Genomic DNA, 14541 nt, shown 5'->3' with positions numbered 1-14541 from the left:
ATTCATTTTCGGCGCGCTAGTGACATATCTACCTCTTTTAATACTATAATATCATTGGTCCCCGCTAGTAAATATTTTAAAAATAATATCATTTCTTCTCTCAATTCAGGCAATATCCGCCTATACAGAGCGTACATTTTCTGTAATATAACAAATGTCGAGATTTGCGCAATAGAGCCAGTCTAAAATTACGTAAAGATAAGCTACGTAATGGTATTTTGTAATTTAAATCGCAATAATAGCTATGCGGAAATCTTTAAAATAATATTTTATAGTAAGGCTTAGCAAAATTATTATTAATAGCAAAAAGTATTATTTTAGAACCTACTATATTTTTCGTCTTTTCGTTACCTATCTACTATTTTTGTGGATAAAGAGTTGGCAACCCTATGAGTCCCGCCCGGTGATTACGAACCTCGTGACAGGCTAGCAACAGACGTAAATCTCGCGATCATTGCTGTCAAACGTCACTTTTGTTTTACGTAACAGCAGCTTACACACACAGACAGAGCAGACAGCAATCGACCTCTATCGGACAATCTATGAACTAAAAAGTGCATTCGAATCACACTCGTACCAGCAAATTGGTATTACTACCGATTAGGGATTAATACTTACGTAGCTACATATTACGTAAACTTAATTGACGGCAATACAACAGCGACAGCCGAGCAAAATGAAATTTTATCAATAGAATACTTACAACAGTAAATCTATCTCCGTGAAAAACCATACAATGTTTTCGATTATCTATCACTGTCTATTTTATTAATGGTCATGCCGCACTTGTATTAAAAAAAACAATAATAAACGGTTGTATGATGTAGATTGTAGGTATCAATAATCATCACCGCATCATTAGAAGTTTTGTTTATTACTTTCTAAGATTACATTACTATACGTGTTGTTCGTTTCGCTACTTTTTCTCATAGATATGCACATATAAAATAACGCGTGATATAGTTTTGTTCAGGTGTGACGTCGTAATTGGCCTTAAATTCAGTAATATGGGCTTTAGCTTATTATAAAGTTTTTTCGAGTAGTAATAAACAGTAGACATTATAGAAGAATCTGTATTCATAATTTGATGACACTCTATCGTACCTTCAAAGATATTAATTGATCTAAATGGCTGCAGTGGCATATCACTAACGGCCATTCCCAATATTATACTATCTACAGATAGAGATAAAACCTTCTACTGTCAGTTATTAGCTAACAATAATCTGTAGCTGTCCCAATGTACCTAATGGATAAGTCATTCTTATCGCCAGTTCACTGTTGCAATTTACATACAAACTCTGTCCCTGGTAAGCTATACGTCGTCCCATTGACGGACAGCGTCGACGGTAACTCATGTTGAGTTACCGTCGATAAGTTTATTGGGACAGAAAAGTCAACGATAGTTACGATTTTGTTATCTCAAGTAGGTCACAACCAGAGATAGACTGAATATTGGGAATGACGGTATATCGTTATTTAACTAATCATTGCGTTATTGCGAAAATTTGCACTATTTAATTAAGATTTAATAGCTTACTGATTACTCAGAAGGTTGTTGTGCATGTGCAACTGTCATACTTATCTGTCATAACGGTTATTCATCTGGAGTTAATGAAATACCTCAAAATGTGGTAGAATTAATTAACGTTACTGTACCTACCTACATTAATATTAGGTACATTCATTGGTTATGATACTTCCTACTTGTCAACTGTCGCTTGTCAGACTCAGTTGTCACTTGACTTGTAGTAGATATTAAGTGATTGAGCCTTCATGAATTGCAATTTGAATCTTGGCTAGGTATTTCATAGCTTTATATTTTGTAATAATTATTGCTCCAAGATTTCATAGGTAAGTAATGCGACAGACGTTTAAAAGGGAATTCATAATTGAGTTTGACAGTTAACTTGTTAGTCGTTAGTTCGTTACTCGTTCGAGTTGATTAGGCTGTGGTGTGTTGTTCTCTGTTCAGTCATCAGTGACTTACGGACTTCAGTTTTGCTTCAGACTTTAGTGTAGTCTGTAGACTGTACGTATTTACTTCTTGGTACGTACGGCGTGTAGAAAACGCTGAATTTGTGTTTTTTGAGATAGCCGGTGCTTCTGTGTCACCCAATATATCAATTTTACTGCTAATGCAAAAGTTATCACCCCAATAATTCATGCAAATTGCAATCCCCTAGTGTGAACTGTACTAAAATAGTTTCGCCCGTAAAAAATACCACGTGTGCGTGAGAAAGTGCCGAAAGATTTCTCTAACCAAGAATACCGGTTGTGAGATTCTATATACATTAAATAGTTGAAATGGCACAAGGGGATATCGATATTCGTGATGGGCTGTCAGCTCTAGATATGTTTGTGAACAGCGAGGGCTTAACATACAATGATTTTTTATTATTACCTGGTTATATTGATTTTACTGCTGAAGAAGTAGATTTGACATCACCACTTACAAAGAAGATAAGCCTCAAAGCACCCTTGGTGTCAACTCCTATGGATACAGTGACTGAAGCAGACATGGCAATAGCAATGGCCTTATGTGGTGGAATTGGAATAATTCATCACAACTGTACACCTGAATACCAAGCTAATGAAGTTCACAAAGTCAAAAAGTATAAACATGGTTTTATTAGAGATCCTATGTGTATGGGTCCGGAACACACTGTTGCTGATGTTATTGCAGCAAAGAAGGCTAATGGATTCACTGGTTACCCAGTTACTGAGAATGGCAAACTGGGTGGCAGATTAATTGGTATAGTGACATCTAGGGATATTGATTTTAGGGAGGGAGATCCTCATTTAAGCCTTAAAGAGGTTATGACTCCCATTGATGAAATGATTACAGCACAATCAGGTGTCACTCTCCAGGATGCTAATTATATTCTGGAGAAAAGTAAGAAGGGTAAGCTACCCATAATCAATGGACAAGGAGAACTAGTAGCTCTTATTGCGAGGACTGATTTAAAGAAAGCCCGGAGCTACCCGAATGCATCAAAGGACTCAAATAAACAATTACTAGTTGGTGCTGCAATTGGTACCCGAGAAGCTGACAAGGAACGCTTGAAGATGCTGGTAACCAATGGAGTTGATGTTATCATACTAGACTCGTCTCAGGGCAATTCTGTGTATCAAGTAGAAATGATAAAATATATAAAAAAAAATTATCCTGATATTCAAGTCATTGGTGGAAATGTTGTAACAAGAATGCAAGCAAAGAATCTTATAGAAGCTGGGGTGGATGCACTCAGAGTGGGCATGGGCAGTGGTTCCATTTGTATTACTCAAGAAGTAATGGCATGTGGATGTCCCCAAGCTACTGCTGTGTATCAAGTTGCATCATATGCAAGACAGTTCAATGTACCAGTGATTGCAGATGGAGGAATACAATCTGTGGGGCACATTGTTAAGTCACTCGCATTAGGAGCATCCACTGTTATGATGGGATCACTCCTTGCAGGAACATCAGAATCTCCAGGAGAATACTTCTTTTCAGATGGAGTAAGACTCAAGAAGTATAGAGGTATGGGAAGTCTTGAGGCCATGGAAAACAAAGATGGCAAAGGTTCTGCTATGAGCAGGTACTTCCACAAGGAATCAGACAAGCACAGAGTAGCTCAAGGTGTGAGCGGAAGTATTGTTGACAAAGGTTCTGTATTAAGGTTCCTTCCATATCTACAAGCTGGAATGCAACACAGTTGCCAAGACCTTGGAGCAAGATCTGTAGCCAAGCTACAAGAGATGAGTTATTCAGGAGATCTGAGATTCATGAAGAGGACATACTCAGCACAATTAGAAGGCAATGTGCATGGATTATTTTCTTATGAAAAAAGATTATTTTAATTGAATATCTCTACAGTACAATGCATCTTTTTGTGATATATATATTGTTTTTACGCTACAGTGATAAAATATTGTATATAATGGAGTGGGTATAAAATTGAAAGAAACAGAAGAATCAATCTAATGATTGTCTTCAGTTAAGAGAATATGGAATGTATATTAATGATATGGTCATGCTTATATAAGTAAGTAGTGCACTAATGAATTGATATATTTCCAAGCACTCCTTTTTATAAAACCTATATCACTGTTATTAAAAGTTAAATAAATTTTTGTATTTGTATATAGAGACATTATTTTTTTAAACAGAAGTATTGCCAGTTTTCACAATGATAAAATATGTAATATACCTGATTGTTTTATTTAATGAACATATACATTTAAGGAATGGCTAGTGTTTATGTTACTCCTGGAAAGTATTTTTTTCACATCTAGATGTTTGCTTGAGTATGTTTTTAGGGTGCCATACCACAAGGGTAAAATTGGAACCCTATTACCAACCCTCCACTGTCCGTCTGTCACCATGGTGTTGACAGTGGTACAGAGCCATTTGTGTGCGAATCTGTCTCGCACTAAGCGGTTTTTATTAGGTGGTTGGTTAATAATTTTAATTAAATTAATTATTTGTCCGTCTGTATGTCCTTTTATAACTCACGAACGGCTATGACGCTCTTGATAATAATTTGTGTGTAGTATGAACTGAATGTATATAATAATATTGACACACTTATTACACAAATTATCTTGCCCCAAGTTAAACATATATAGCCTGTGTTATGGGTTACAAGAAAATGATATATTTAATACAATATATTTACTTAAACATACATAAATTCATATAAACATACATAAATACCTTTAAACATCCATGACTCGGAAACAAACATCCATATTCATCATTTAAATGCTTGCACCTACCGGGATTCGAACCCGGGACCTCTAGCATAGTAGGTAGGATCTATTATGCCCGCGATCTCGTCATTACATTTAATATTTAATACATTTCGTATTCGCGCATATTAGGGAAATTTTGTTATACAATTTACCCTCTAGGATATTACTAGCTTTCCCCGCTTGTACAGCGTGGACTAAATCTATCTCGGCATGTTAGCTGATATAAGATTAAATTCAACATATCTTTGTATGACTGTTAGTATAACCACAGAGTAGGGATGGCATGGATGTTAATTGATACGCCCGGACCATTACAATGCAGTACAGTAAGCGGTAATTCTGAGCGCAGAATTCTTAAAAAAACACAAATATTCTGAGGGGCGGTAAAATTGCGCTCGTCAGCTTGAGACGTAAGATGTAAAGTATCATTTGCCCAGTAATTTCACTAGCTACGGCATCTTTCAGACCACAGAAACACAGTAATGTTTACACATTACTGCTTCCCGGCAAAAAGAGGCGCCGTTGTGGTGCCCATAATCTAGCCGGCATCCTGTGCAAAGGTGCCTGACACTGGTATTTGCGCAAAGTAGGTACGAAAAGCAATTCACACTAAAATCTACACTGTACGTACACGTTTAAAATTAAATTCGAGTTATAAAAACGCTATCTACTGTACTGTCGACATATAAAATTAAATCTAACGAAATATATAAACCCTAAAGAGTGTGATAATCCTACGTGACTCACACACATAATAGGATGCTACTTCAGACAATGACCAACCTAGACATTCAACTATGTGAATTTATGTCATCCATACCAGTGGGAGGCTCCTTTGCACAGGATGCCGGCTAGATTATGGGTACCACAACGACGCCTATTTCTGCCGTGAAGCAGTAATGTGTTAGCATTACTGTGTTTCGGTAAGAGCGCCGTAGCTAGTGAAATTATTGGGCAAATGAGACTTAACATCTTGTCTCTAGGTGACGAGCGCAGTTGTAGTGCCGCTCAGAATTTTTGGGGGTTTCAAGAATCCTGAGCGGCACGGCATTGTAATGGGCAGGGCGTATCAATTACCATCAGCTGAACGTCCTGCTCGTCTTGTCCCTTATTTTCATTAAAAAAAATATTAGAGGCAAATGGGAAATTGGCTCTCCAGAGAACCGCCTATCAGGACATCTTTAGACAAAAAGAGGACGTCCGACTTCGCCATGCGACATGATATAGCTGATGTCCACACCGAACGTGGAAGGAGTGGTTTGAATCTCCTGCTGTTTGCCCAGTTTTCAAAACTTTGCTGTCACTGTTGGGCGGGTAGGCCTCCGGATAGCCTCACGTAGCGAACGAATCACTGGCTCAACTGCTACTTTTATATTTCCCGTGGGAGAGTGGAACTTACCCAGGTGTGTCGACCATATTCGCTACTGACTCTCTTTTAGCCAAACAATAAGGTGTAATTCAGATCGCACAGCGCTATTAACCTACATTTTTATTCACGTAGAAGTTGCCTCTTTGTATCGCCTTTCCTTTTCTATTTTCCGTATCTCCGTTACAGATGTTCATCTCTCTTGGTTTGTCTATGATAGCGACAATTATATACCGATTACTAATATTTTATAAAGGTCCTAGATTGAAATAAAACACGCATATACATCTAATAATTAATCATAATTTAATGGAATTATAACGCACAAGCTGTAATTGCACAATCGTGCACAGATAATACAATAAATATGAGTGCTAAATTAACATTTAAATATAAATCAAATGTGCTACATCTATGTTTAAAGACTGGTGCGTCCGCTTCGCTTACAATTCTATTAATTGCACACATAACATAATACAGAGCCTTCTACTTCAGTCAAACAGAGAGCCTTAGAACAATTGCTGATAGTTCATCTTGCTTTACTTATCAAGAAAACCAAGCGATACCGACTGATGTGATAAACTTCGAACGTTCCAATACACAATGTACTTCCTTCCATACATAAAAACTTCACAATATCCTTAATAAAAATTATTTATATATAGATAAACATGTTGGCAAAATTTGGAATAAATACCAAAGTACTTTTGGGTTCATCAGAATCAGTCATTATAAATACTGTTAGCAAAGACTTTAAAAATAAATTTCTTTATAATCTGGTGTGTTACACCGTTCCTCAATTACTTATAGACAAAGAGATCGTGATTTAATTTCTGATTGATCGGGTTCAAAACCCGTCACATGCAAAAAAAAAAAAAACAACGATTAAATAAATCCTCTCCTAACACCGACACGTCACTGTCATTTATACATTCCCACGCACCAGCCGGAATGATTAAAGTCAAAGCGACTAAGCGTATATACGTAGAGATTACCCTAGATACAAAACGTGCACTTTCTCGCGTGTACAATCAGGTTACCTTCAGGCTTCAGCGAATACCCTACCACGGCCTGCCTTATATCTACGAAGGTAAACAATATTAAAAAATTGGTTATAAAAACCCTAGCTACGTCCGTTTCAATGAGAATTATCTATGAATCACTACTACTATTTTAAATTATACTTGAGCTTCAAGAATCAATCGAACAAAAGGAAAATCGACGTGAAAATTAAACAAGTAAAATTTAAATTCGTATTAGGTAAGTTTTATAACAATTCATTAATATAGCAATGGTAGCTGGTAATGGATAAAGATAGATCAATACTAAAAATTATCAACATTTAGAAAATATCTACGGTAATAAGTCATAAAGTGTTTTTTTCAAAAACAGTAATTTTATGGGAGTATGGCTGTATTCCAACCGCTACATGAATAATTCAAAATGGCGACGCTAATCTAAAAAGTAAATATTCGAGAAGACCTAAAACTTCGTATTGTTGAAAAGTATTGAGCTATAATATTTAATATAGATAATAATTGATAACTGTAAAAATTAACGTTTCGTTACACGCAAGAATGTGCTGCGCAATTAAACAATCACTAACATCGGATTAGCAAGGATGATTATTCCTTGTCGTCGTCGCCTTCGTCTTTCTGGAACTGAGGGCCAGGGGTCGCGTCATCTTCGAATACTATCTCCTCTGGGTCAGGCGCGCGTGGCAGAAACTCCTCACCGGGGCAGATGCTCTTGAAGATTTGTTCAGCCTTTGAAATAAATAAAAAAGTCATGAATGTTAAAAATAATACGACATGCATTCAAAAAGCATGGGCGTGGCGTAAGTTTTTTTACCGATTTACTATATAAGTAGGGAGTAAAATGTCGCGCAGAGGTTTACAGTCTACTATGGTGTTTTTTCCTAGCTAGAAAAATATAGGTCGTAAGATTATGGAAGCAAAAGCATATACATCGCACAAAAAGACTTATTAACTCGATTAAACCAAGTAGTAGACATAAGTTTGTTTTGTTCCTGGTGTGTACATTACGATAGTAAAAGGCATTTATTATCTTAAAATTGATTCCTTTAAATTCTAGAGTTCTCTTTTTGATGTAATTTCTAACATACTAGATAATACTGCCGCTTCGGAAATCAATGGCGCTCTGAGAGAGAAGAAGCGGCGCAAGAAACTCTCCCAGCATTCTTGCTTTTTGGGCTCTTTTTAATAAAATATACAATACTGTACTGTCATTGCTATTACTATAAAATAATTATAAACTAGTCCCAGGCTGTCCGATCACTTAGATATTCAGCTGTAGAGTAATAGGACTTACAACAGAGCCATTTTTAATAAACATTTAAATTTATCTATAGATAATGCCTGACCAGTGGCTGAGACTTTATTATAAAAGTGTATACAATTTACCCTTAAAGCTATTATGTATCTTAAGAAGCATACTAGAATTAGTGACAAGCAATCCCTTATTTTTATTAATAATGAAAATCACTACTAGGAGCATAAAGGTGACGATTTTTGTGGACGTTTATTAAATTTTATAATAATCTACGTAAATACATTAAATAATCAAGAATATCTTAGATTATTTAGGACCTAGGTTATAAACAGCGTGAAAAGCCCTCTTTTGCAGCACAAGGATGTATTAATATTTGCTGCCCCATAATAATATACCATAGGACATAATACTGAAATAAGACTTGGAAAAATACTTAAATAGGCGCGGCGTTTCAATGTCAGTTAATTATCTATCTTTTTAACCGCGTATGCTGCAAAAGTTCATTAACCAACCCTTCAAAATGTGGGCGCCATTGCAATTTGAAATCAAGAGCAAAGCCAAGAAATTAAACTGATTCCATCGGTTTAACAATTTCTTCGTTGAAGAAAACACATCTACAGTTCTGAAATATGGCATAGTAAATATTATAAATTTAGGTCGACCTGTTATCTATATATATATAAAAATGAATTGCTGTTCGTTAGTCTCGCTAAAACTCGAGAACGCCTGGACCGATTTGGCTAATTTTGGTCTTGAATTATTTGTGGAAGTCCAGAGAAGGTTTAAAAGGTGAATAAATAGGAAAATGCTGCTAAATTAAATAAAAACAACAAATTTGTTTTTCCTTTGATGTGTCCATACATAATTTCTTTGAGAGAATTTATTGACGCACGGTTTGACAGTTCTGCTGTGAAACAATTTCATTACGACAGCAGGGTGCATATTTTACAAAGTAATTTTTGATGTAATGATCAATGAAGAACAATATATTATTTATTATATACAGAACAACGTCTGTTGGGTCAGCTAGTAGTTAATAAATCATTGCATTTGTCGGATGCAATTACTAATTATGACAGTTATCACGACCACCGTATGTTCACTAAGCATTCTTACACAAACAATGAGTTCAAGCTCTAAAGTATGGAATGCAATCTATCGAGAACGAGATCTCGCGCGATCTCGGCCTTTTTTAGCGAGATTGATCTCGGACGAAATAAAGGCGAGATCTCGCGAGTTTAACGAGATTGCACTGGAGCACAAAAACGTATTATTCGAAGCGCGGATTGACACGGACGGAGTTGCGATCTGATCAATATAAATGAATTGATAATAATATATCAGTCAACTCGACTTAGATAATAAGTTTCATTTTTTTGACTTCTCGTTTTTTGTTTGTTATAAAAGAACTGTTTTAATACTAAAAGATTTTTGTTTAACATAAGTAGAGAAGACTTGTTGTTTCTTTCATTTGTTATTCGATAGATACGTATGTCAAAGTTTACTGCTTAGAAGTTTATTAAAAAATTATATGTAGACAGATACGTCAAACAATGTTTGATGCATAAAAGTCTATTGAAAAAAGTCGTGAAAATGTTTATCTTATAAAACTTATAATATTTACTATTTTTTTTTCCAAATTTGTTCAAATATTGTGATTATTTGCAAAAAAAAAACACCAAAATGCTAATCTCAGTATTGTTATTCATAAACTCGCGGGATCTCGCTTGAGCCCCAATCTCGCGAGTTTTGCATTCCCTACACTAAAGGTTGATGCATCCAATATACGATAATTTATATTTATACATTTAATAATTTATTAATTTTCATGAAATAATTTATATTATTAAAACACAACTCATATATTGGATGGAGCGCCTTAAAAACTAATTTGTTATGTATACAGCCATTGTAAAACACTGTATTTAATTGAATAGAGTGGCCGTTGAGTTTCTTGTATGTTCTTCTCACGAGCTCAACTTTTTACAAAAATATGGTAAAATCAGTAATTTATAAGAAATATATGTAGTGACGATTCCAAAGCGCTTAGTTTAAGCCTATTTGAATAAAGTTTATTTGACTTTGACTTTAGGTACTTTTCACACTATTACACAATATTTATCGGCGTCATACGATTAAAATTTAATTGTGATCCAATAATACAACGCATATTATTCTTTTCTATGAGAGATAACAATGACGACAACAATATATCCGATGTTATTGCTACAGGTCATCGGTTTACTTCGATAAATCACAAGTTTCACAATATCACAGAATCAATCGCTCAAGAAGATAACAGAACGGAATACATACAGTCATCACGTGATTAAGTTACCCTTGTAGCAGTACGGCATTCTGTAAATGTTACTATGTAATATGATAAAATGGCAAAGGTTATTCTCTCAAGCATAATAGATAATAAGTTTATCTATTCTAAACTAGTTGAACACATTTGATAGAAAATTCTGTCTATAACCCGAGCCCGAAGTAAAGATATTGGAAATGTCATGTGGGAGCTGGCTACATACGAAAGTACATCAGAAGTCGTTTTTTTTTTAATTAAGAGGCTGCGGCGGCCCTATGTAGAACCGAGTACCCATAGAGAGGTTTCGATTTATAAATCGAAACCTTTGTTGGAATCCTCGTATACGAGGACGCTTCTTCTACTCACATCTAACCCCAAAAGGCGAAAATACAAAATATCTTATGCTTGGTACTGGACTTGCCTTTTTTTTAAGTGAAAAATTCTTTAGCGTTGTTGTGATTTGAAAGTCGATGAAACGAAAAAGCAACACTAAAAAGAGACAGACACATAAATTCATAATATTTAACGTGGGAGAAAATAAGATAGGAAGCATTATACAATATTTTGGAACCAGGCGATCATAGCTGAAGAAGAGATTGTCTTATGTATGATGCGAGTATACCTTAATATATTCTGACGTCTTGCGCACGACGTATTACTACATAGACACCAGGAGAACATAAATATGGTAGCCGTGATAGTAATGTCTTTCAAAGCGGTTGAAATCATGTGTCATCCTAGCAACATATACCAGAACTTCATAATTATGCAGCTTAGAGATTCATGCACAATGCAGGTTCACATCTGACATGTGTACGCACTCAATTTTTTCAGTACATCCTCGATTTGTTCCAGTAAAGAAATGCCTAGATCGACCTTTCCCATCATTTCGTTATTTTTTTGCCAAATAAATCTGTGTTAGCGATCTGCTTTAAACTGCGATTCTACTTAACCAATATCTGTCTGTACAACTTATACAATATTGTATACAAAGTTTATATACATGTAACCCTTTCTTCTTCAACACATTGAGTACCTCGTCAGCTCATCCCGATAATAAGATACATTTTATGCTGACGTTCTTTGCCCCAAAGAGGCACAGAGAAAGATGTTGACGCAGAAGATCTAGGTAAAAATCAAGGTGTCTCTGTCGTCTCCTATTTGTTATCAGCTAGTCTTTGTTTTTTATTTAAAACTATCGTTCAATTTGTTATTGAGCAAAAGCCTATTAATGCACTAACACAAAGCTGACAAAACGTATAGCATCGATAAACGGTCTTATCGGAATAATCTTAAATCATGATGTGTTTGTTGCGATATTCTTTTGTGAAATTAATCTTTATTTTCTTCGATGTCAGCAGCTTTCTTAGTGACTCAAGTTTGACATAGAAGTCTAGCTTTACACAAGCGACGGTTTATATCAAGTGCGTATGTCGTGCAAATGTAGTTCTTTATTCAATTTTAATAATTGAATGACAACAAGCGGATGCAGGTCTTCTCCCATAAACAGTGACAGTATGATCGGTGTCGAACCGCATGACCAATGAGTTTCTTGTAGACAATGGTACAATAGAGGCTTTTTTAATTTCGGCAGAATATCATCAATAAATCACCAAAAGATAGTTATTTATATATATCCTATAATATAACAAAATATGTTTTTATTGTTACAGCTATTTTTATTATTGCTACATCAGAGGCACGCGTATTTATTTAGGTGTATATCTACCTACTTCTAAGAATATTAGATTATATATTGAAGGATTGGCGAATAGGCTTACTTCTGCAGCATATGCGGTTAAGAAAATTAGACGGTTAACTGACATAGATACGGCGAGATTAGTATACTTTAGTTATATTCATAGTATTATGTCCTATGGTATATTGTTATGGGGCAGTGCGGCCGATATTAATACTATCTTTGTGCTGCAGAAGAGGGCTTTTCGCGCGATTTATAACCTAGATCCTAAAGAATCATTAAGAGAAAAATTTAAAGAAATAAACATTTTGACTGTTGCTTCTCAATACATTTTTGATAATGTTTTGTATGTTTATAAGCACATTGAGGAATTTTCTAGAAACTGTGACATTCATAATGTTAACACGAGGAACAAACATAAACTTGTTATGCCTACTACTCGGTTGGGTCGAGTTAGTAAGTCTTTTGTTGGGTGATGTATATGCTTCTACAATATGATTCCAGAAAATGTACAAAACAAATGTGTTTTTGAAATTTAAAAGAATTGTTAAAAAACGTTTGTGTGGGAAAGGTTATTATAGCATAAAAGGTTTTCTTAAATCGGCACCACGGACTGGGAATAAAGCGAACACCCTCAGGCTCTTTAATTATAAATGTTTATTGTACGATATTACATTGTAATCCATATTTTATATTAAAAAAAAAAAGCCCGCTGAGTTTCTTGCGCCCATTCTTCTCAGGTCTGAGGCAGTCTCTTTTGAATAGGTGGTAGATTTTGACGTTCAATAAGTGATTTTAAATCCTATTTGAATAAAAATATTTGAATTTGAATGCATACACAACATTCCACCAATTAAAGTGGAAAAGACAGAGGAATGGGCAAGACTAATAACTGAATGGCAACCACTAGACAGCAAAATAAAGACAGGTAGACAGCATATGAGATGGGAAGACGACATCAAGAAAATAGCGGGGCAACTATGGAGTCGTACAGCATAAGATAGGACAGAATGGATATTTGTCGGAAGACAAAGTAACGACCGTTTGCTGATTATCAAAAATTAGTACAGCAACAAAGGCTTTTTTATTTTATTTATTTATCTACCTAGTTCTACGAACACAAATGAGGCCGTATTGAAAAGCTAAGTAAATGTAGATATAGAAGCAATAAATAAACACGTAAACTACCTAAATGATTCAAGATACAGGCAAACAACAAAAGCCTTTTTTTGTTGATGAAATATTAATTATAAATTATTACAATTAAACAACAATGCTTTTGTTCTTATACAACTTTAAAAAAATGTAGGATATCATTCTACTAATCAAAGTTTTAATATTTATCATTACTTAACAAAATAATGCTATTTTCCTAATTTTTAGTCATACTTAATAAAAAAAAATATCAAATTTTTAGTTGTTCCTGATGACACGAATATGACAACGTTCTGACCCTCTTCCAACGAGCAGGGTCTTGCCGGGCAGTTGCTCAGCGGAGCAAATAATAAAAACTTCAAAATAAAATGAAACTCCCGTCATGTTACATATGTCGATAATGCAATAAATGAATGCAATCTTGCAATCGCTAGTGATTCTTGCGGCTTACCGGTTTATCTACTTAACGCAACGCAACACTGCTACTATGGTTTCCTGTCTCACGTTACACATATGTTATGTACGCCACAGCCTTATCTAGGATAGACCGGTCATTGTAAATCAGTTGGAAATTTTCCACCTTTTTCATATCCTTGGATGGCAAACATTTTATTTTGCGTTTTTATGGTCGACAATGGTCTTCCAAAGCTGTTAGACCTCATCCCACATTCGCACGACTTAAATTTATTCAAATTATCTGAAAGGCACAGGTCCGGCCGCCTCATATGGAGTATTGATGTAATCTCGTTGATATGGATATTACCCTTTCATGTATTCAACCAAATTTTTCGTTAGGTTATTAGGTTAGGTTAGGTTTTAGGTTATTTAGGAATCAATTCTCTAAAGGTCAGGCGGACTTGCGACCAGCTAAAAATTATGTGTCGAATTTTAGAAAGAGACGTTGATGCTCCAGATTTTTGAGCAATTGTGTCGTATATATGCCCCTAAATTCAATAATCTTCGCCCACGAAAAAATAAACTTTT

General features: G+C 35.1%; 2 protein-coding genes across 2 annotated transcripts in view; one reads left to right on the top strand and one right to left on the bottom strand.

Moving 5' to 3' along the window:
- The first annotated feature begins 1925 nt into the window (after positions 1-1925).
- LOC126970414 (inosine-5'-monophosphate dehydrogenase) lies at positions 1926-4192 on the top strand. Its single transcript, XM_050816258.1, has one exon. It carries the CDS (start codon positions 2308-2310, stop codon positions 3841-3843), a length of 1536 nt encoding a protein of 511 aa, XP_050672215.1. The 5' UTR covers positions 1926-2307; the 3' UTR covers positions 3844-4192.
- Positions 4193-6386: 2194 nt separating this feature from the next.
- The window catches only part of LOC126970717 (rab proteins geranylgeranyltransferase component A 1), a 28299-nt gene continuing 20144 nt past the window's right edge, over positions 6387-14541 (bottom strand). Inside the window, exon 6 of the mRNA XM_050816810.1 lies at positions 6387-7869. Coding sequence (XP_050672767.1) covers positions 7729-7869 — 141 coding nt within the window. The 3' untranslated portion in view covers positions 6387-7728. The remainder of the gene's footprint in view (positions 7870-14541) is intronic.

Source organism: Leptidea sinapis, chromosome 21 (genome assembly GCF_905404315.1).
Source record: "Leptidea sinapis chromosome 21, ilLepSina1.1, whole genome shotgun sequence".
NCBI classification, from domain to species: Eukaryota; Metazoa; Arthropoda; class Insecta; order Lepidoptera; family Pieridae; genus Leptidea; species Leptidea sinapis.
Note: the sequence above shows the minus strand (reverse complement) of the source record. Positions and strands in the feature narration are given on the sequence as shown.

Bases quoted from the DNA above. Each gene is read 5' to 3' on its own strand.
- LOC126970414 (XM_050816258.1), top strand. From the start codon at position 2,308: ATGGCACAAGGGGATATCGATATTCGTGATGGGCTGTCAGCTCTAGAT.